General features: G+C 43.7%; 2 protein-coding genes across 13 annotated transcripts in view; one reads left to right on the forward strand and one right to left on the reverse strand.

Annotated features, from left to right (window-relative positions):
- The window catches only part of FBXO8 (F-box protein 8), a 31,232-nt gene extending 19,512 nt beyond the window's left edge, over window positions 1-11,720 (reverse strand). The window contains exon 1 of one of the 2 annotated variants that reach the window (XM_039541393.1): window positions 11,471-11,720. The gene's annotated coding sequence lies outside the window, so the exon portion shown is untranslated. The remainder of the gene's footprint in view (window positions 1-11,470) is intronic. The other variant, XM_039541392.1, reaches the window with a different exon arrangement.
- Window positions 11,721-11,754: 34 nt separating this feature from the next.
- The window catches only part of CEP44 (centrosomal protein 44), a 41,129-nt gene continuing 30,385 nt past the window's right edge, over window positions 11,755-22,498 (forward strand). Inside the window, exons 1-5 of one of the 11 annotated variants that reach the window (XM_039541383.1) lie at window positions 11,755-11,931; window positions 14,753-15,073; window positions 15,529-15,727; window positions 17,513-17,595; window positions 20,858-21,007. In XM_039541383.1, the coding sequence (XP_039397317.1) occupies window positions 20,919-21,007 (89 nt within the window). In that variant the 5' untranslated portion in view covers window positions 11,755-11,931; window positions 14,753-15,073; window positions 15,529-15,727; window positions 17,513-17,595; window positions 20,858-20,918. The other 10 variants (XM_039541385.1, XM_039541384.1, XM_039541386.1 and 7 more) reach the window with 10 other exon arrangements.

The raw sequence follows: 22,498 nt of genomic DNA on the forward strand, positions 1-22,498 counted from the left end.
GGCTGTGTCTGGCTGGCTGTCCCCCCCCCCCAGCTGTGTCTGTCTGTCCCCACCACCCCCCAGCTGTGTCGGCCTGTCCCCACCACCGCCCCAGCTGTGTCTTTGTGTTTGTCTGTCCCCACCACCCCTGGCTGTGTGTGTCTGTGCCACAACCCCCCTGTCTGTGTCCGTATGGCTGTCTGTCCCACAACCCCGGCTGTGTCTGTCTGTCTCCCCCGCTGTGTCTGTCTGTCCCCACAACCCCCCGGGTGTGTTCTTGTGTCTGTCTGTCCCCACCACCCCCGGCTGTGTCTGTCTGTCCCCACCACCCCCGGCTGTGTGTGTGTCTGTGCCACAACCCCCTGGCTGTGTCCTTGTGTCTGTCTGTCCCACAACCCCGGTCTGTGTCTGTCTGTCCCCCCCTCCCGCTGTGTCTGTCTGTCCCACAACCCCCCGGCTGTGTCCTTGTGTCTGTCTGTCCCCACCACCCCCAGCTGTGTCTGTTTGTCCCCACCACCCCCAGCTGTGTCTGTTTGTCCCCACCAACGCCCCCCACCAGCGATGGCTTTGTGACTGTCTGTCTCCACCACCCCTGGCTGTGTGTGTCTGTGCCACAACCCCCCTGGCTGTGTCCTTATGTCTGTCTGTCCCACAACCCCCCAGCTGTGTACGTGTGTCTGGCTGCCCCCACCACCCCCGGCTGTGTCTGTCTGTCCCACAGCCCCCTGGCTGTGTCTGTTTGTCCCCACCAACGCCCCACCCGGCTGTGTCCATGTGTCTGGCTGCCCCCACAGCTCACCGGCTGAGTCTGTCTGACAGGCACAGACCCGCTGCTGCTCTGCCCAGGGCTCAGACGCTGCCGGTAGCTCGCTCCCCCTCCCTGCTGTGGAGGCGCGGCCAGGCAGCTCCGGCACCGCCCCCAGCAGCTCCCATTGGCTGGGGTTCCCGGCCAATGGGCTGTGAGCCCAGTCGCTGCTGGGGCCTCTGCCGGGAGCTGCCGCTGAGGTGAGAGCGCCCGGCATGGCAGCGCGGGGACCCCCCCAAAGCACAGGGCCTGGGGCCCAAACATTGCTGGAGCTGGGCCCACCTTTAGGATTATTGGTGGGGCCTGGGCTCCACGGGCCCATAGAACTCGCCGCCCATGTCTACTAATCCATAAATTGGTAATAAGATGATCGTGGCTACCAGTCCTTTTGCACTGTTCCATTTGCTGCTGTCATAAGTGCCCCTGGCTGCTCTTAGCCAGGGGCGCAAAAGCCAAAATTGGGAATGACTCCCTGAGTCAATCCCTCCTTTTTGGTATCTAAAAATAGAATCAGTCCTGCCTAGAATATGGGCAAGTGTACTAGAGAACCACTGTATCAGAGAACCAGAGAGCACAGCTGCTCTGTGTCAGATCCTGCAGAAATTATGAGCTGTATTCTATTCACAGGGGGTGCTCCTGCAACAACCCCACCTGTTGATTCCGTTCTTCCCAGCCTTCCTGGGCTACTGTAGCATTGTCCCCCCACTTGTGTGATGAAGTAATAAAGAATGCAGGAATAAGACACAGTGACTTGTTAGTGAGATATGAGTGGAAGGCAGCCTCCAGCTGCTATGATAGTCCAGACAGGACAGTAAGGAGTGTGTAGGAGAGGAGCCCAGCATCCCTCTGCTAGTTCAGGGGCACTTGAATCTTTTCTTTACACATGAAGGGTGGGGGCTGATGGAGCTCAGCCCCCTGTTGCTATGACGACGATGGTTATCAGCCATACTGTACCATCTACCAGGAAAAATTAGGACCAGGCGCCCTTGATCGACCTGACAGATGCTAGTCAGCATGGTTACCAGTCCTTTTGCACTGCCCCATGTGCCAATAGGCTGATGACAAGGACGGATACCAGTCGTATTGTACCATCAGCCAGCCATAGCGTGGGGGGAGCAAGGATGTTGGTGTTGAGTGCTGCACCATCGAGTCTATCTGCAGCATTCAGTAAAGATAGGGTGACATGTAAAAGAGTCAAGAGAGGATTGTTTTCCCTTTCACTTCGGGGGTGGGTGGGGGGGTGCGTAAATTGCCGAGCTATGCCCTGACCCACCGCGGACACTGTTTTTGACCCTAGAAGCATTTGGAGCTCAGCCAAGAATGCAAATGCTTTTCAGAGACTGCAGGAACTGTGGGATAGCTTGAGTCCTCCAGTCCATGAGCGTCCATTTGATTCTTTGGCTTTCCATTACGCTTGTCACGCAGCAGTGCGCTGAGTCCCTGCTATGGCATCTGTCTGGAGATATTTAAAAAATGATTTTGAATTTCGTCTTCTGTAACGGAGCGCTGATAGAACAGATTTGCCTGCCCTTACAGCGATCACGTCCGCATCGTCCATGCTGGAGCTCTTTCTTTATTTTGATTTTTAACTGCATCACCACCCGTGCTGATCAGAGCTCCACGCGGGGCAAACAGGAAATATTCAAAAGTTTGCGGGGCTTTTCCTGTCTACCTGGCCACTGCATCCGAGTTCAGATTGCTGTCCAGAGCGGTCAGTGGTGCACTGTGGGATACCGCCCGGAGGCCAATACCGTCGATCTGCGGCCACACTAACCCCAATCCGATATGTTAATACCGATATTAGCGCTACTCCTCTCGTTAGGGAGGAGTACAGAAACCGGTTTAAAGAGCCCTTTATACCGATATAAAGAGCCTCTTAGTGTGGACGGGTGTGGCGTTAAATCGGTTTTACGCTCCTAAAACCGGTTTAAACGCGTAGTGTAGACCAGGCCTCAGTGTAGCTCAGGTGTGACTGCACCTGGATTCGTGTGCTTGATTCTGGGCATTCTACTTAAAATATATTGAATGGGAGTGAGTTCACAGAAAAACAATTATCAGATAGCTAGGCTGGAGAGTCTGAAGAAACCTAGAAGAGCTAATCAATGTGAAAAAAACTTTGAAGAACTAAGGAATGATTAAGATGAGAAACATAGTAAAGATCTACAAATATTTGAAGGATGTATTCACCATGGATAGTGAAATTATTTGATGATGATGAAAGGGGGTATAGCTAGAAGTAATGGGATGAAGCTAAGAAAAATGTAGGCTGAATTTTTAGAAACGTCCTGACCGTAAGATCTGTTATGATGTGGAACAATTTTCCAAGAAAGGGATAGAAGCCCTTTTGCTTACAAAACTTAAAAATCAGACTAGGCTGAACACTAGAAAATGTTATTTTCTGTTTTCCTTCACTCTCCTAGCTAACAAGTTATTTTTTTTTAAAGGTTGCAATTTTCTTCTATGGCAAGTTTTAAATATCATGAGATTTAGAAAGGGTGGCTTGAGGACTCCATTTTTTAATGTGGAATTTATGTTCCAGTACTAAAGAGAATCTTAATCACAACACAAGACATTGGTCAAAAGGCATCCAAGCCTTTCTTTTTATCACAACCAAAGTTGTACTAGGCTGTGCCCTCTTTTTACCAGCATCTCAGATGTACAGCAGCTGTGTATGTGATGTCTTTTCTTACTTATTTCTAGTTAGTTATGTTGTAGTGTATAGTAAATGCAGAAGATTCTGAAATTTAATTCAGGAACCTTCTAAACTAGACACTTAAATCTCAATGACAAATATTTCAGTAATAACTTGTATTTAACCAAAGGGATAGGAAAGTAGTTACTCACAAAGTAGGCCACACTTGAACTCACAACCCAAGCAAAGGAATGTTCTTTGAATTCTAGTATGTTTTAGTGAAACAGTCTTTTTTTTATACCTCTGCTATGATAGCAGAACATAAGTTAACGAGCACTCATTCCTGAGCTCTGCAGTCTCCTGTTGCTGGCTCACAAAAAAAAAAAACCAACAACAACCCAAAAGCAAACAAACAAAAACACAAGACATATCTGAACTGACTTGTGCATTTGGACACGGGTCTAGTAAGAGCTCACATGCATGCTGTTATTATTCATATTCAGGTAGCACCTGGAAATCAGGATCAGGGATCTGTTATATTAAGGGCAGACATATGATGTAATGGCTCCAAAAGAGCTTAGAAATGTAACTAGTAGGAAATTAACAAAAAGAGAAGGTGGAGGGAGAACAAGGTTAATGGTCACAAAACTAAAACATTAAATTGTTTTAGAAGTTTGCAAAAGTGGGATATTCAAACTACTTCGGTTTTTATTTCTGCCTGTTTCTACTTTTTGAACTCTTGAATGGTTTCTATTTCTACTGGAACCTCTGTTTAGATTTTTTTTCTGTTTTAAACCTCTCATTTTACATAAACAGCTCTCTCTTATATATACACATCTTAGTGGGGAGTGGGTGCTTTTAGAAGGCTAAAAAACACTGATGGAGGGAGGGATCATCCCTGCTTCAAAGAACTAAAGTTCAGAAGATATTCTCAGAGGATCCAGTCACTACATATATACACTGGCGGGGATATATTAGACTCTACAAGAGGCTATTAGACTTCGATGGGCTTAAGACTTAAGTTTAACATTACTGTTTATCTGTTAGCATAGTAATCTATTCACTCACAAAGACATCAGAAGTTCTGAACATAAAGAGCCTCTAACATTTGCATCTACAATTTTTGCAAGTTTAATTACTTGCTGCCGATGCTCAAATTTCACCCATCCCCAGCCCCTTGTGTAGTCTCCCACCGGTCCAGAAACACACCAGTTTTCTAAGACCTGTACACGTACAGTGCCTAGCCCAAGGGGACCCCTAATCTCAGTTGGCGTATCTAGGCACTACTATAATACAAACAGCAGCAGCAATGCCGTATAGAGATTAATGGAAACAGTTAATGCCTCTTAGGGTCAATCCTTCCCTCTCCTTTGTGGCCACAAAACAAATGGAGTTCCACTAGACTGCAGCAGCAGGAGAGGAGACATGGTTCTGATAGCCTACAAGGCACCACAGAGCTCAGCTCCAGAGCCTCTGTAAATTAGGACAGGAAACAGCAGAGTTGGTGAATCTGCCGCTGTACAGAGCCACCAGTTATTCTTCACCATGAAATAAATAGCCACTGAGCAACTCCACCCCTCAGGATGGCCTCCATCCCAGAGCAGCTCCGTAACACAACTGTCTAGGTTGTGTGCTGGGACCAGGATTTAGGCCTTAAGCAGTTGTTACCTCTGGTTTCAATTTGCCTCCAGAGTGAGGAAGATATATTTACACTTATATTCTTTCCACATTCAGAAGGTTTTTATTACAAGGTTAAGGACTAAAAACTTGCTTTTTCTAAATGAAACGTAAATTCTCCAGAAAGTCCTGGATAAGCCCCTTCCCATCAACCCACTTATTTCCTGGGCACTTTAAAATATTGACATGCACTGAGTTGGGCACTTTTTTTTCATGGTTGCAATTATATTATATTTTTAAGAAGGAAAAATTCAAAAGTATACCTTCCAAATGTGATCATTACTTGCTATTGAATTAGACTGAAGCTGCTAACAACCTTGAGGGTTTGGGTTTTTTTTTAAATTTTTTTAAGCTTAGGTGTTCCTCTCAAGAAAGGCAGGAAGTAAATTGCTTGTTTTCTCATATACATGCAATTGATTGTGTCACTTTATACCTGCTGTGATTAAGCACTTTTAAAACAGGTGCTTAATATTTTACAATAGGATTAGCTGATTATGTGCTGGTTTAATCTGTTGTTCAGTCTAGTAAAACTCAGTAAATAGATAGCCATGTTGTAGATTTGAGACAGTAGTAGATGATCAAGGAAGGGAAAACTTTTCATATGATTGAATTGAGAAATACACAACTTGCTGTTCTAGTTATGTGAAGAAACAAATTAGATTTACCTGGTTAAGAAGCTTTTATGTGGAAATATTAAACTGTTTAGAATTTTTCAGAATTAGGACATTTAAAATCTAGCTGTTTTCTGAATTTTATTTCTGGGATTAGTTTTATTACAAATCTTCACTTTCTAACTTTCAAACAGCAATAAACTATGACTGCCTTTTATCATTAAGGTTTTAAGAAGTAAACTGGTGAAGGGTTGGGAAGGCAAGTATTTAATACAGCTGAAAAACAAATCTCATTCAGTTTTTAATTACGTTTCAAATCTAAGAAAAGTGAAGCTGCGTCTTCAAATCCACGAGACTTCTCTCTCGCTGCTATCTGTGCATTTGTCTTTGAATCAGTTATGTGACCCAAAACCTAGTGGAGCCCTTCCTGTAAATGTTGATGACCCTGTCAGTTCTAGAAGAACAAATCTGTGCTGAATGTTCATAGCATCAATTTCAGGTCTTTCCTAGATTAGTCCTTTTGCTAAAGGACTTTTTTTTTAAATTTAATCTAGTGATATTTATAGTTCATAGAAACAACTTGTTAAAATAGTGGAAAGAAAAATTGAATTAATTAATGGCAGTGGCTGTATATGAATTATATTTCAGTTTAAATATACATTTGAAAACACATTACTGTTACTCTTGATTTTCATGTACAGCGATGGAAATGGTACTCAGCTAATGAGCAGCTATTCAACATGTTCTCTCTTTATTGTTCAGTGTGTGACCCCATTCCTTATTGAATTCAAAACCTGCTCTGAAAACAGAATTATTATTTGTTTGTTTTTCCATGGGCTTTTCTATGGTGCTAATCGCTATGGTATATAAGTGCTTCACACACAAATAATTTATATTAACAACACCTCCATGATGTGAGGGGGATTTTACAAATGGAGAACTGATGGACAGAGAGATTAAAGTTAAAAGTAGCCACTAATGTTGGACACCCAATTTGAGAAAGATAGGACCTGAGTTTTCAGTATACTTATAGCATTATATAGTATTTCATATATTTATCCACAGTTCCCAGTGAGTGAATTAAAGGGGGCAAATTAATGTTGCACAGGCATCTCATATTTGAGTGTTTGCCTTTGCCACCTTACTAATGTTCTTTTACTGTAGGGGATCTTTTATATAATTTCCTAGGTTTTAAAAAAAAGCAAATTTAAGATACAGAAATGTAATTAGGTGCTGTCATATTTTCATCCACATGGTCATCAGCATGTCTAGAATCTTTAGCCATTCTGCAGTGGGAGGGACAGCTCAGTGGTTTGAGCACTGGCCTGCTAACCCCAGGGTTGTGAGTTTAAGCCCTGAGGGGGCCACTGAGGGATCTGGGACAAAAATCAGTACTTGGTCCTGCTAGTGAAGGCAGAGGGCTGGACTCTATGACCTTTTGGGGTCCCTTCCAGTTCTATAAGATAGGATGTTAGAACTAATCTGCCATTTAAGCTAATGGAGTAAATCATAGCAATAGTAAATTGTAATTCCCTGTATGGACAAGTACTAGAGGGGAGGATGACAGATGCACTTTGCCAGTGGATTTCTCATATATTTACTGACATGGCTAAAATATAAACTCAGGAATCTTGGGTTCCATTTCATAATCTACAAGAGAGAGTGTTCTAACAGGCTTATTTCCTCCCATGCTTGACCCATTCTGCCCCTATCTGGTCTCTTCCCCACTCTTGGCTCCTTGTCATAGTTCCAGTCAGTCCTAGTCACCCCACCCCGATCTTGCTCTCCAAGTCCTAATCTCCATGCCTTTCTTTACTCCCAGCCTCTTCCCCTTGCCGCATCCAGTACCCTTGCCCAACCTGTCCAATTCAAAGTTCCCTCTCCCACTGCCTCCCTCTCTTCCTTCCCAGGCTCCATATCCCATCTCAGTCTCCCCCACACATCTCTCTCTTCCCCAGCATCTTGCCCCAGTCTTTGCCCAGCCAGTCCCAGTTACCCCCCTATGTCAGATCGTTTTCAGATCTTTCTTTTTCCCCACACTGTTTTCTAGTCCCAGTCTCTCTCCACTCCCCCAGCTCCTTGTCCAATCTCAGTGTTACCCCATAGCCAACGTCTCTAGCCCCTGCCTCCATTTCCCTCACCAGCTCCCAAACCCAGTCTTCCCTCTGCTGCTCCCAGTCCCCTTGCCCAGCTAGTCCTAGTCCTCCTCCACTCCAGCTCCCAGTTTCTCTTTCCTCCTCTTCCAGTCCCAGTCTCACCAGATTTCTTGTCCCAATCTACTCCTTTTCCTCACCCTCAACTGGCTTTTGTCCCATGTGCATTTGAGATATATGGTTTCCTCCTCCATGCTGCCAGGGTGCCAGCAGGGGGATCACTGACAGTGCAGGAGAGACAGGCTTCAGTTCTGATGCTCATCCTAGGCCCAGAGCAGCCATTACAGGAAGAATCCTTCCAATCCCTATTGACCTGTGCTGGAGCATGCTCAGTCACTCTGTGGGGATGGCACACACAGCATCTGGTCAGCACTAGCAGGTGTGAAAGGAGAATGGATTATTTTGAGGGGTTCCGTGAGGATTCTTTTGGGATTTTAGCTATTAAGCTCTACCAAGTCTCTACTGACCACGTGCAAACTGCGATTTTTCAGATGATTATAACTTGGCCAAATTTGGGTGGATTTTTATGCAGATCACAAAACACGCATTCCTGCTCAATTTCAAGTCCCTGATCCAAAGTATGGGAGTGCTAGATCAAAGAAAAGGTTGCCACATTTTTTTACATGGGGGAAACATGTTTTTCCTTGCCTTGATCAGAAATGGTTGAACCATTTGGCTGAAATTATCCCCCAAAAAATTCAGCCTGAGGTGGATACCTGCATTTCAGCCAAAATGGTTGAAGTTTGACGAAATTATTAGCAACTGAAAATCATGAAGCACCTTTAATAATAGTTAGTGCAACAAGCCCCTCCTTTCATTTTAAGATTTGCTGCTGCTCACAAACACCTTCTCACAGAGCCTGAGGAAGTGATGTGATGTTTGCATTGTGACAGCTTTGGTGTTGTCATGACAAGTCATCACATTCTGATGCAGTGTCTTGACATTGTGACAGGATCCTCCCACCCAAATACAATTTTGGAATTGTTAACTCTGCCAGCTAATCTTGCAGGCTGTTGACAGATCTGAGGCAATTTGAGCTATCCTTCAAAATTCAGTCTAGATGATGGCACAAGATGTCAGATTCTGGCAAGTGTTCTCCACCATAGAGCCCATCCCTACTCCAATAATCTCTCAGCTGTAAAGCCCACATTTCCTCACGACCTGACATAGAAACTAGATTTCTTGAATTTGTTACTTGGACCTTAGATTCCTTCAGCTGCGGTTCATGGACTTTTCAATGGACATTTAATAGTAATTACTTGGTCTGCCTCACCAGAACTTCTGCCCTCTTCCTCCCCTACTCCCTCTTCTCTGTGCCTACACTTTTTCTTTCCATCCATTTCTCCTTCCTCATTTTACCCCTCCCTGCAGTTCTTTGAAGCAGGGATGATCTTTATTTTTGCACATTGTATAGTGCTGAGGATACTGTTGGAATGAAACAAATGATAAAATAATAATTAGATAGAAAGAGATCAACGACAACACTGAAGTGAGAAAAAGGAGAAAGTAGGACATGGGAGAAGAATCCTCTGGGCTCTGAAAAGTGTGAGGAGAATCCAACAAACGAAGATTGCTAACTCAAGCTGTCACTTTTTCCAGTATTACAAGATACTGAAAGACCATTTTTAACCTGAGTCAGAGTATTCCAGAGAGGTTTACAAGTGAGAAATAAAGAGCATTATCAGAAATAGGGCATAGAATGATCACGCCTGCTGAATTATCAAGTGGACTTTACACCACCAGGCAAACAACCGAGGTTTTTTTATACTAGCTTCTGATCTTCTGCAAAATGGATTATCTGTCTATAGGTAATACTTGTGTTCATACTGGTTGCAGGTGATTAAAGCCTTTCCTTTAGCTGTAAATAAAACATGGAAAAGCAGCTACACTGCATTTTTATATACAAATGCCAGTCAACATTTCATTCACAAATGCCAGTCAACATTTTCTTGTGCTCCTGGTAATCTTTTCACCTCAGAAGTCAGACCACAATCACTTCTAATCAATTTCACATTAGGGAGTAAGTATGGCTAATATCCAGTAGTATGACAGAATATTAAAAAAAGCAGATTCTTTGTGAAATACTCCCATACTTTTATGGAAAGATACCAAAGGTGAAATTTGTTTAAAAATCCTTCATTAAAATCTTACTCATTTTAGGAATGATAAAATAAAGGACAATAGGTATTTTAAGTTAAATACCAAATGAGCAGATTTCACAGATGGAGACACATTTTAACTGATCAGCATAAAGCCATAAGATATAATACATTTGTAACTAAGAGCTTATTTGCCATTTGTTAGAGCTGATGTCTTATTTTTCCCCATCAAGCATTTATTTTCAGTTTTGCAGTAATCAAGATGAACACTTTAGAAACTCACTATTACAACATGATGGGTGAACCTATTTCTGGGCATAAAACCATCTGAGGGAAGCAGTAAATAAGAGTCAATGTAATTGTATTGTATAAAATAGTAGTCGGTTTAATTTTCTACTTGAAAGTCTCCATCTTCAATGTTTATACCAAAATAAATCGTTTGGGTGTATTTCCAAGACCTCAAAATTGTACAGTCCTCCCTACCTATTGAGACGCTGATGGATTGGCCTATCCTTGTGAGTAGAGGAAAGCCACTAATATTTATTTATACATTTGCTAGCCTATCATAAGCAGGCCCCAATCCTGGATATGGTTTTTACGTGCTACATTATGGTAAGTATTACATTGCTGGTGTGTGCTGCAGAATACTAAAAGTCAAATCATGGTCTCGTTGATAGAAATACCATGTTGTCTGAACTGTGTGAAACAGGAGTGACATATCCTTCAATGCTACTGGCCTGTGCTCACATCAGTGACTGTTTTGGTTCAAGATAAATGCCAGTTCCTTAGCACAAATTGAAAATCCCCCCACTTGGTGAGCACAAGGGCTAGTGCACTGTGCACCTTCTTTCCAGTACTGTACGCAGGCCATAAAGCATCATTAATATTACTACTGAACTATGTTTGGAAGCCAAAGGTGCATTTAATAAGAGTTTTTAAAAAGTTTTTTTAGTTACTTAAAAGATTATTCCGTTTCCTCATGTCTATGATTGTCGCAGCGGTCACTGTCTCCATGGGAAATTCAAAGTGCCAACAGCATCCCCTTTCCCTCGCTGGAGACCCCAGGTAGCCCTCACTCTAGGTTACACGTTACTCACACACAAGCTGCTCCGAGCAACTCGGAATCATCATCAGCCTGTTCCTATCGTCACCTACCTCGCCCCCCCCCACCGCCGCCCCAATAAAGCTCCCGCCCATGGACAACAAAGGAATAAAAACCATCACCCCCCCCCCCCAGCGCCCTACGGAAGAAAAGGCGGTGGAGGGATTACTCGCCCATGGGCAGTGAAAGGGGCGTGTGTGCGCTGGGAGGGAGCGGGCAGGCGCGGGCACTGAATGCGCGGCGCGGAGCAGGCAGGAATCGGCCGAGCAGAGGATCAGCGGTCTCCGATCAGCTTTAGGGTCACGCTGCTCCCAGCGCCAGCCTCTGGCTCTCACACAGACCCAACCGGGCAGGGAAAGTCCCGCCCCTGATCCGGATTGGCCCTTTCAGACAGCCCCACCCTAGCGCTGACCTCTGATTGGCCGCGGGGCCCATCACTCCGCACCGACCCCACGGACCAAGTTCGGGGGTCCCTCGTACCTCTCCAAGCTCCGATCCCAACCGCCGCCGCGACGAGCCCAGTTGGTGCGTGAGCCTCGCCGGCTGGGAACGGACTCAGGCAGCACCGGGCACGGGGAGGGGAAGGGGGAGGGAGAGGAGCTAAGAGCCTGTGCGCCGCCGTCGCTGCCACCGCCCCCTTCTCGCTCCTGAGTTTTGACGTTTGCTGTTGTTGCTGGAAGTGACGTCAGCGCCGCGAGACTTCCCGGAAGCGGAAACTGCTGTCAGATTTGTATGCGCAGATTCTACACGAGCTGAGCCTGGCCAGTGCCCAGGGCTAAGTAACCTTCCCTGTCCCGCCTCGGCCTGCCCGCAAGTGGGAGTCGCCCGGCAGCAGGGCCTTGCTGTGGAGTTGACCCGGGCGCTCTATGGCAGGTAGGCGGCGGAGAGCGAGCGATGAATCTGCTAATGCGAATCGGGAGACGAGGTTGGGGGCGGTTCCCGCGGCTGGGCTTGAATTGCCGGTAAAATACAAACTGCCGCCGGGAGCCGCAGGTGGGTGCGGGCGCTGAGTATAGGCGAGCGGAGAATCGCTGTGGGGGAGTCCTAGGAAAAAAGGGGGAGGATGGGGGGGGTTATCTGTTTGCGACCCCTCGCCCCCGGCTTCCTGATCCTGCCCGCCCCGCCGGTCCGCGTCCGCTTCAGTCTTTGCCCCTCCCCCATACCGAGACTCATCGGGGGTGCGACGTTTTCTGTGCATCTTCCCTGGGCCGGGCGCCGAGTCTCTTTCCCCCGCGGAGGCCCGGGCCAGGCCCCGGATTTCCTGTCGAGCGCTCTGCTCGCTCCCCTGTAAAGTGGCCCAGAGTGAGAGAGGGGCTGAGCACTTCCCTTGTGCTTCTCTCCAGCTGCAAAGCACCGGCCTGGAGCCCCTGCTTCTCCCGGACTTACAGCAGCTCCTCCGGAGCGGGACACTACCCGAGCCCGGGGTCACTGCAGCTTCCTGAGGACTTGCAAGGCAGAAAAAGGGCAACACATGCGCCTTGCCCCCCTTTGCTTTGCTGAGTCTCCTGTGGGGAAAACAGACTCCTGGGCTGCTGACCATTTTGGGAGGTCTCTGGTCACAACTGCCTGGATGCTTCTTCCAGATAGTGAAATAGGAGAGTGTTATAATTAGCATCCTATCTAATTCAGGGGCCATTTTGGTCAATTTTACAGTCACAGGATTAAAAAAATTGTAAATTTCATGATTTCAGCTGTTTAAATCTGAAATGTCACAGTGTTGTAATTTCAGGGGTCCTGACCCATAAAGGAGTTGTGAAGGGGGTTACAAGGTTTTGTGGGGAGGGGGTTGCGGTACTGTTACCGTTACTTTTGTACTGCTGTGGTCCTGCCTTCAGAGCTGGGCAGCTGGAGAGTGGGAGCGACTGGCCGGGAACCCAGCTCTGAAGGCAGCGCCATCACCAGCAGCAGTGCAGAAGAAAGGATGGCTGGGTATTCCCACCCTTACTTCTGCGCTGCTACTGGCAGGGCACTGGCTTTAGATCTGGGTGCCCGGCCAACAGCTAATACCGCTCTCCAGCCGCCTAGATCTGAAGGCAGTGCAGAAGTAAGGGTGGCAATACTGCAATCCCCCTAAAATAATCTTGTGATCCCCGCAACTCCCTTTTGGGTCAGGACACCCAATTTAAGAAATGCTGATCTCCCCTGTCAAATCTGCATAGTGTAGTGTAAAAGCCCCCATGAAGTCTGGTCTTTTTTGTGAAGACCAGTTTTCATGGTCCCTGATGCCTTTTTCATGGCTGTGGATTTGGTAGGGCTCTAGTTATAATCATCTCACCTGTACCTCAAAGCTAAGGATAGCAATTTAATGCTGCTACTTGCCATTGTTATAAATCAGTAGAACTGTTCCAGTTTCTGCTTCATCACATACATGATTGTTTCAAACGGCATGGGATGAGACAATCATTGGCAGTTTGTTACTGTTCATAGTTGATTAATAACTTATTATCTTTTACAATAACAATATGTAACCACTGTATAATGCACAACTTCGTGTGTTGATCTCAAGTTCAAATGTTTATGGATCTATTGCTGTGTATATAGTGTGTGGCAGAGAATGATCCTTTTTCCTATCCCTGCAAAAGGAACTGTTTTCTTGGAAGCTAATGCCCTCAGTATTTAAATGGTGCAAAAATGGGAAGTAGGGTGAGAAAAATGGAAGGGCTAGAAAGAGCCACACTGACTGAATGCCACTGCTATTTTTCTATCAGAGGGGTAGCCGTGTTAGTCTGGTTCTGTAAAAGCAGCAAAGAATCCTGTGGCACCTTATAGACTAACAGACGTTTTGCAGCATGAGCTTTCGTGGGTGAATACCCACTACTTGCATCCGAAGAAGTGGGTATTCACCCACGAAAGCTCATGCTGCAAAACGTCTGTTAGTCTATAAGGTGCCACAGGATTCTTTGCTGCTTTTGCTATTTTTCTGTTACAAATACTGGAAGGAAGTTAACATATTTCTTCAATAGGTGGGGATATTGTATTGATGTCACCTAGGTACTTTGTGGTTTAAAAACTACAGATAACTTGTTTCCTGTAGGATTTTACAGCAGGATAGCTAATGTGCATTAGTTATCCCACAGTAAAAACACCACCTTTTTTTGCAGTTAAGATATTGTCTAAGTGTAAAAACAGCAGTTGGCTTCCTCCTCTGTTGGAGGTGTAATTCTTGAATGGGAGCTCTTAGTCATATTGAATAGGTCTCTCCTTTTTGTCTTTTTGATCTTAAGAACTGTTTTTTGTACAAATAGGCAGTATTGATATTCCATGTAAAATGGACCCTATGTATACACAAGGAATTTCCATTAAAATGTAGGGGTGTCATGTGTTTAAGGGATCTTTTGACTACTTATTCCATTATTTTAATGGTCTCTACAGCTTCGCATAAATGTCTAAAACTCTGCCAGTATAACTTGTTTTCAACACTTTTTTTTCACGTTCTGTAGTTCCAGTGTGGAAATGGCAGTGGGAAACTGTCATCTTGTTAACTTAAATGATACTCTCAAAACAAAATTATGATTGTACCCCACATTGTAGATTAGAACCTCCATTTTTTATATGACTCTACTTTGTGTTATGTAAGAGCTAGTTTAAACTGGTGTACATATAGCCTGGTTGTAATGTATAGCAACAGAAGGAGGAGTTGAAGCTCTTCCCAAGATGAGCAAACACTTAATGAGACATCCCGCTTGTTCCCAAGGTCTGACTTGCTCCTGAATCAATTGGCTCCATCTCTCCTCTGAAACAAAGGGGACTGTTCATGTGAGTTCAGCATGGCTGGGACATTGGGACCTCACAGCGGGACTCATGATCAAAACTACTTATGTGCATGAGGGCTTGTGTGCAAAAGGGAGACTATTGCTAAGAAGAGAAGATTGAGCAGGAGGAGATGGGTCAGGAGGATCTGAAGGACACTCGCTGAGACCAAAAAGACTCATAGGAAAGATGAAGAAACTGAGGGAGGCTCACGAGTGCAGCTGTTTGTTGTTTTTGCTTAGATCTGTAACTAGTGTGCTTGCCTGTAAGTAAAGTGAATAGTTAAGTTCCTATGCAAAGTCTGTTACTTGCCTTAACTGTCTTGCCCTCCCTGAGGGTTAAATTGTAAACCAGATACCCATGAGAATGGAGCTCTGGGGACGGCATAATAAAGCTATCAGGGAGGCTTGTGGCGTCAGTACTGGTCTTTGGGCCTAGGGCAGCTAGACTATGGGGTCCCATATCCCTAGAAGGGCTACTAGACAGGGGACTGTACCCCTGGAGTGTGCCAGAAAGGCTGGATTTAGAGATTGTGAGGATGTTGCTCAGACCTAGTAGGCGATATCCGAAGGTTGAGTCCAGTACAGCAGTCTCTTTTCTGATCACAATGGGGAAACTTAGCCAGGGCTGTGACAGGCACTTTCCCCAATTTTTAGCACGAATTTAATAGGTTGCTATAGTGTAAAGTCTTATTGCAGAAATTTCACTACTTTTACTCAGGTTTTGAAAAAAATGACCAGACATACTAGCTGCTGGAGTTAAACAAACAAAAAACAGGGAAGAATGTGTTGAAGCAGCACCACCCTTACTAGGAATCTCAGCTTTTCTGCCCCATCAGCTCCTAGAATTCTTGTCAGTGTGCTGCCTTTAGACCTTATTTAGGGGGACCTCCATCTCTTCCATCAGCCTCTGGTTACTGGTAAGTCTGAAACTTGAATCTGCATCTCCTTTTCCCTCCAGGGGCTACAGGTAATTTACAAGGTAGGGCATGAGGGGAAGATTTTAACTACTTTACCCTAACTCACCTTCCTGGCCATTGTGGTCAGAAAGAGGTCCTTGTTACTTTTGTCTTCTCCCAGAATATTCTGGATGGTGCAAAGAGGGAAAGAGGATTGCTGTCCCAAAGCTCCCAGCCTGGTTTTTCAGGAGGAAGGAGAGGCTGGTCCTCCTGGATCATAACTCCAGTTCCTGCCTGTGGTGCTACCTATAGTTTGCCCAAGTTGCATATGGTTCTTAAAAGTGTCACTGTTGTGCATGAGGTTCTGAATAGCTATGAAACTGATCAGATTCTTATTAAAGAATCTCCATGTTCTCAGTGGTACCAGATGATAGAACGAGGAGTAATGGTCTCAAGATGCAGTGGGGGAGGTTTAGGTTGGATATTAGGAAAACCTTTTTCACTAGGAGGGTGGTGAAGCACTGGGTTGGACTAGATGACCTCCTGAGGTCCCTTCCAGTGCTGATATTCTATTATTCTAAAGTTACCGTTCACCTGATTGGCAAAGCTATAAGCACACAAAGAGGCACTGAGACTGCCTGTTTCCAGATTCAGAGCTACGGCACTATATCGTTCTACACTGAGTCCATGTTTGTTATGGTGAAAACCTTCTAAAAGGACTAGAAACATATTTTTCTAATTAAAGCTTAGATTCTGCAGAAATTTATCATATGGATCTTTTCACTCACTGGGGTCTCAACTAGTGGATTTTTCAAATCCTACTTTAACAAATGTACTGCAGAATATGTATTGTTACTAATTAAATTCTCTTTTTAAATCCTACCCCACCCCAACCCTTTCATTGATTTGCTTACTTTCTAAACTGCAAATAATCTCCCTCTCATTACATGAATTAGCGAGATTCTGTTGTATTTATAGTTCCTGGGGAAGTTGCATACCGTTTTATATAGAACTTGCCATGCTGATTGAAACGTATACAGTAGTAAACAAGCAAACTGGGGGAAATGCCATCTTCTATAATTTGGCACTGCATACTTTCAGAATTTTCTTTGAACTAATTATCTCTTGGAAAACTGCCTCACACTTTTGCTAATGAAACCTTTTCATGAAGCACTGATAGAGGAATCTTGTCAGTTTGCTAATGGATATTCTTGTGTTCAATTAGTTTATGCAAAATTCTGAAACACAGATTATTTGTTTTCAGTTGGGACTTGTAAAAGTTGGGCTGTCAGCCAGTCTGTGCTTTCAAAGTCTAACCATTCTGGAGAACCACCAAGCTTAGTTGCATGTAACTTCCAAACACGTACTTGTAGGATGCTGCAAAAGCTCTTCACAAAGCCTCTCTAAATACATGTAGAAATCTAACATTTTAAAAATATGAAGCAATATGGATTTTTTATAAAAAAGGAAATTAGTATGTGATGATTCAGTTTCTGTGATCCAAGCCACCATTCAAGATGAATTTCTTTTGAAGACATGTCAATCAGGCATAGCTGCCAACAGCCTCAGATCTCTTTTGGCAACTAATCCTTCTAACATCCTCCTCCCGTCTCCATGTAAGAATTTTCTCTGTTTCTGTTCAGAAGAACGTACAAAACAAAACTTTTTCCAGTCTCCATATGTTCTACTGGAAGAGTTAAATTGTGGGATTACAGAAATCTTAAGTCTTGGCTTTTCTGTGTGTCCCCTCTTCCTTGTGCACAATTTTTAAAAACTTCTCTGCAAGACAGGCGTTTTTCTCTGTAGGAATCTCTGCTGAAGATCAGACTGAGTGAAACTAATACAAGCCTTAGCTTCTTCTGGGAAGGAAGGTTCACAGATCTTAAACAGTAAGTTGTCAGTTTGCTTAGAGCTTAGTTATCAGAGCCAGACCTGTCACATGCAGGGTGGGAGTGACCCTGAAATACCCAGCAGTTTTGCTCTGCCTTCTCAGGTGTAAACAGGCTTTTTAAGACGATGCAGAACAGAAACTGAAACCAAGAAAAGTACTTAATTCAATACATTTGGTCTTTTCAGAACTGCGTGGTCTGGTTCCAGGTTTGTAAGAAAGCTTTTTTTTTTTTTTTTTTGCTCCTAGTCTTGCTCTTGTTGAGGCTTTGCAGCAATTAGTGCCCCTGCAGCACTGCTGGGAGTGCAAATTTGGCAAACAAACAACAAGGAAAGATCTTTATCGCTCATTCTTCCTTTATGGAATGTGTAGATGGAGATACCATAGAAAGTAGGCCTAGTTTACTTATCCCATCTTCTGAGGCTCAACTATCCAGATATTGCCTAAGCCCCCTTTTGATCAGGCTTCAATGGAGCCAAGTGCACTCAGAGCAGTCTTCTAAGGTGGAGAATTGCTGAAAGGCGCACAAAACAGCTGTGCCAGTTTGGAATGTTGCAGAACCATCCATGCTCACATCAGCAAGTTACTGCTGCTGACTATAATCCCTCATGGTTCCCCCTCCCCCCACCTGCTTTCCAAATCCCAGCTGTGAAGGGATGGATTTAGAAACAGTTTGCACCCAGCAAAAGCAATAGGATGGCATTAAAAGGCCCATCTCTTTATTCATTTAGCTCATTCCTGCTTCCTCTTCTCCAGTGGTTTGGCCAGCCCTAATTTCAAAGAGGCCCTCCTTAACTGAATTTTTCAAAGTCCTCGTTGGTTGAAGGTTACCAATCCATAGGATGTACTTTCAGGGGCCAGGGCAGTTCTGTTCCCCCAACACAACCAGTGAAAAAACACCTACTCTGAACATCTCCATGGTGTTGTGGAGTGACCCTTTCAGGGAAAGAGAGACTAAATCAAAAAGGAGAAGAATGTCCACCTTTTTCAGGTAGCTCTTCCAATGAGACCCACAGATTTTTCTTCCTTTTCCTGAATACCCACATAGCTGTAAGGAAAGAAGAAAAGGGAGCCCATCAGAAAGGAGAGAGATTCCCCACTTTCCTCTCAAAATCAGGAAGAAGCTGGCATATCTTTCCTAGTGTTCCAAATCTCTGTGTTAGAGTCAGACTGGCAATGAGAAACTGGCCAAGGCTCAGGTGGCCAGAAAACACAAACCTAAATCTTGCATAGGAACTTCTGTCTCCATCAGAATCACTGGAGCCTAATGTCTTGAATCTTAGGAGATCTATAGGAGGGGAAAAAAAAGACAGGAAAATTTCTGTTCCTCCACCTGAGAGGAGGGTCAGCTGTTGGTGTTGGAACCCAAGGACCAGGAGGAAAAGACAGGATATTTACCCCAGGATATTTGAGACACTTTCAGGTTGTCACAAGCCTAGTTCTTCCTCTGGGACAGTCCCCCAAAAGAAAAAGGGGGGGGGAAGAGAAGGGGGTGTGGGTTGGGTCAAGAAAGAGAATTAGATTAGTAAGAATTTTTTTTCCCTTTGGGATACAAATTGGAATTATCAGAATTTCTATGCATGGATTACTAAAGGATGTTACTGGACCTGAATGGGAAACTTTTGCAAAAACAAGTATCTGGGAAAACTTGCTAAAATATTCTGTAAATTGCTACACAATAGGTCAGGGCTAGTGAATTGGTCCAAAGTGGGTATGGTCCTCTCCTGGAATGGGCACCTCTGATTGTTTAAAAAACAAATCTCATGGCTGGGGCATATTCCTATGGAATATCTGTCAGCAGCATTCATGTGTTTCTCCTCAAGATGCCCTTCATGTCTCCACTAGGGTAATGAAGGTAGATCAACAATTGTCTCAAGGGTCTGACCTCACAGGGTCCCAGAACCTGGCCTCCAGCCCAAGCCCGAACATTTACACCATGACTAAAGAGCCCTGTAGCCTGAGCCTGTGATAGCTGGCATGGTCCAACTACGGTTTTTTAACTGCAGTGTAGACTTATCCTCAGATGGAATACAAGCCTTGCTACAAATCAGGGTAGTCTTTTTGTTGTCATGCATATGTGTTTTGTGTCAGTTGGACTCTCCTGTATGTACCTGATTGATATATACTAGTATCCAAAATAGGCTAGAAAGGTTGAAGTGCTGCATGAATAGCAATTGATTTTGTGGATGAACTGCTTGTTACATGGGTCAGTAACTTTCTAGATTTTTTGTTTGTTTGTTTTTGTTTTTAAGTATTTGGTCTTGAGTTGCTACAGAATTGATTATGGTTTGTTTAATACCTACACTGGTCTTAATGCGAAAGATATTTTCCCCCAGTAGGGATCGTTTAGAGCTAACTTTACTATTTTCCCCAAAATTTATGGTAGTAAAGTGCACATTCCTCACTGAGTACTACAGACATGTGACGTTTGAAGATTTCAGTCTGAATTGTTCTGAATTTATCAGATTGTGAAAAGGCATCAGAATAGTCCAGAGCATGGAAAACACTGGAGGTTTTTATTTATTTATTTATTTTTTATTTTTAAGACCCATTCATAACTTAAATGGTTTGATTTTTCTTTAAACCGTAAGGGAAAAATATCTCTAAGTTACAGTAAGACTTGAGACATTCATGCGAAAGATTTTTTTTTTTTGTTCACCCAGTTTTTTTTTCTCTGTCTTTCTACATATTTCCCCGAACTGAGTTTAAACTCCATCCTCTAATGGCCACAGAACTGGTGTCTGCAACACCTTTTTGTGTTTTTATTACAGTTAAGTATGCTTTTTCAGGGCCTATGCAGCATTTATAAAAGCTTTTATATAAGGTTTTTTGCTTTATACACTTCCCCTTATAATACTCCCATCTTTGCTTAAAAAGCCTTGTTTCCAGATCCCATAAGCTGGTTGTATAGAGCTGTCTTCAGACCATAATGACACGACTACCTGACATTGAGTAAAACACAGGTCTTTGTTCCACCTGAGCAAGCTATTTAGGAAGCAATAACCCATCTATGGAATTTGAACTCTGATTTCCCTTTCTAGCAGTAATAATTCTAGTTTGCTGACTGACCTATATATTCCATGCTTTTAGTTTGAATGAGGAAACACACAGACATTAATTTGTGCAGTACCTTGGCTTAATAGCATATTGGGAAATGTTATAGAATGTCAGAAATAGGACAGTCTAGGGGGGGAAAAAACATGGACTTCACCGGTAATCCTATTGCAGTTTATAATTGTCATGTTTGTTTTTTTCTTTTTAAGAAAGAGAATATCCTGTATTAAACTTGTCCCAAAATCTAAAAGAAGAATAGTGTGTGAAATAATGGCAACCGGAGACTTAAAAGGAAGTTTACGCAAGCTAGATCAAGGACTTCGCTTGTTAAACTATCCTAGAGATGTGGATTACACAGGGTAAGAGGCAATTAGATATTTTGAATGAACTTGTGCTTATACATCATGATGATCACAAGAATGTAAACAGTTCTGGTAATTGTTGATAGAAATTCCACCACAGAGTCAATATAGAAATTATGATCTGTGTATGCTAATGGCAGGGTATGGTAGATACCTAGTCAGATTGAATACACATTCCAAATCATTTAATTATATAGTGTCAAATTTTGTGTGCACACTAAGAAATAGGTTATTCCTGTTGACAAAGCTGATAGAACACTGATGTTTCGGGGTTGAGATTGGGCCATTTGCCATCGTAGACAGTCATGACTTTTATTAGCAAATATCTTCAACAGCCAGAGGTGGGACATTGAAGGGGCAGAACTCAAAGTTACTATCGAGAATTCTTTCCCAGGTGTCTGGCTGGTGTGTCTTTCCCATATGCTCAGGGTATACTGGCTGGCATATTTGGGAAGGAATTTTCCCCCAGGTCAGATTGTCAGAGACACTGATGGGGTTTTTTTGCCTTTCTCTGCAGCGTGAGGAACAGGTCACTTGCTGTTTGAACTAGAGTAAGTGGTGAATTCTGTGTAACTTGAAATCTTTGAATGAAGATTTGAGAACTTCAGTAACTCGGCTAGAGGTTACAGACCTGTTTGCAGGAGTGGGTGGGTGAGGTGCTGTGGCCTACAATGTGCAGGAAGTCAGATTAGATGAGCATGACAATCCCTTCTGGCCTTAAAGTCTGTTACCTGGTTCAGCTGCAGGTGTTTTATTGAACAGTAGACATATGTCTAGATACTAATATCACCCTTTGCAGCTGTTCACAATTGCACAATTGACTTGGGACACTTTTGTGGGTTTCATTTTCTCTGAAGCATTAGGATAGGGGCCTATGTTGGAGGCAGGATGCTTTACAACTAGGTATTATTTTACATATCTCTTATGGGAAATCTATCAATAGTGCAGCTTCACCAGTGTTGGTAACAGTGAGAGCACTAGGGTAGAAAGACACTGGTATTTTTACCATTGCCTTCTCAGTGCAAGTCCAGAGAGGTAGTGATAAGAAGTGTCACTGCTCGCTGTATACTAGCACACTCAGTAGTAGTAGTTCAGTACTAAGAGAAAGCACTGCAGTTCTTCCCACATTGTCATCTAGACCTGAGCAGGGTCAGATGACACTGATAAAATGCTTGTACATTTTCTACTGTAGCACTACCCCAAGTGCAGCTGAAGTGCTGCAAAATGTAACACAAAATGTTGTTACGGGTACAGCCTGAGATGATTTGCCTCATTTGCACAAATAAGTCACTCTTCTCCCTAGTGAATGGATTCAGTATTTTAATAATCTGTTGAATGTACAATGTCACAATGAAAATATTCAGTATTTAATACAACAGTTATTGCACATTCATTTTTCCTTGGTATCACCAGTCATTTGTGTAAGTAGTTGCAAATCAAGATACTCTTCACTCAATTTGTTACTGAGAAAGTTATTTGTCCTTGTAG

The sequence above is a fragment of the Mauremys reevesii genome, linkage group 5 (genome assembly GCF_016161935.1).
Source record: "Mauremys reevesii isolate NIE-2019 linkage group 5, ASM1616193v1, whole genome shotgun sequence".
Lineage (NCBI taxonomy): Eukaryota > Metazoa > Chordata > Testudines > Geoemydidae > Mauremys > Mauremys reevesii.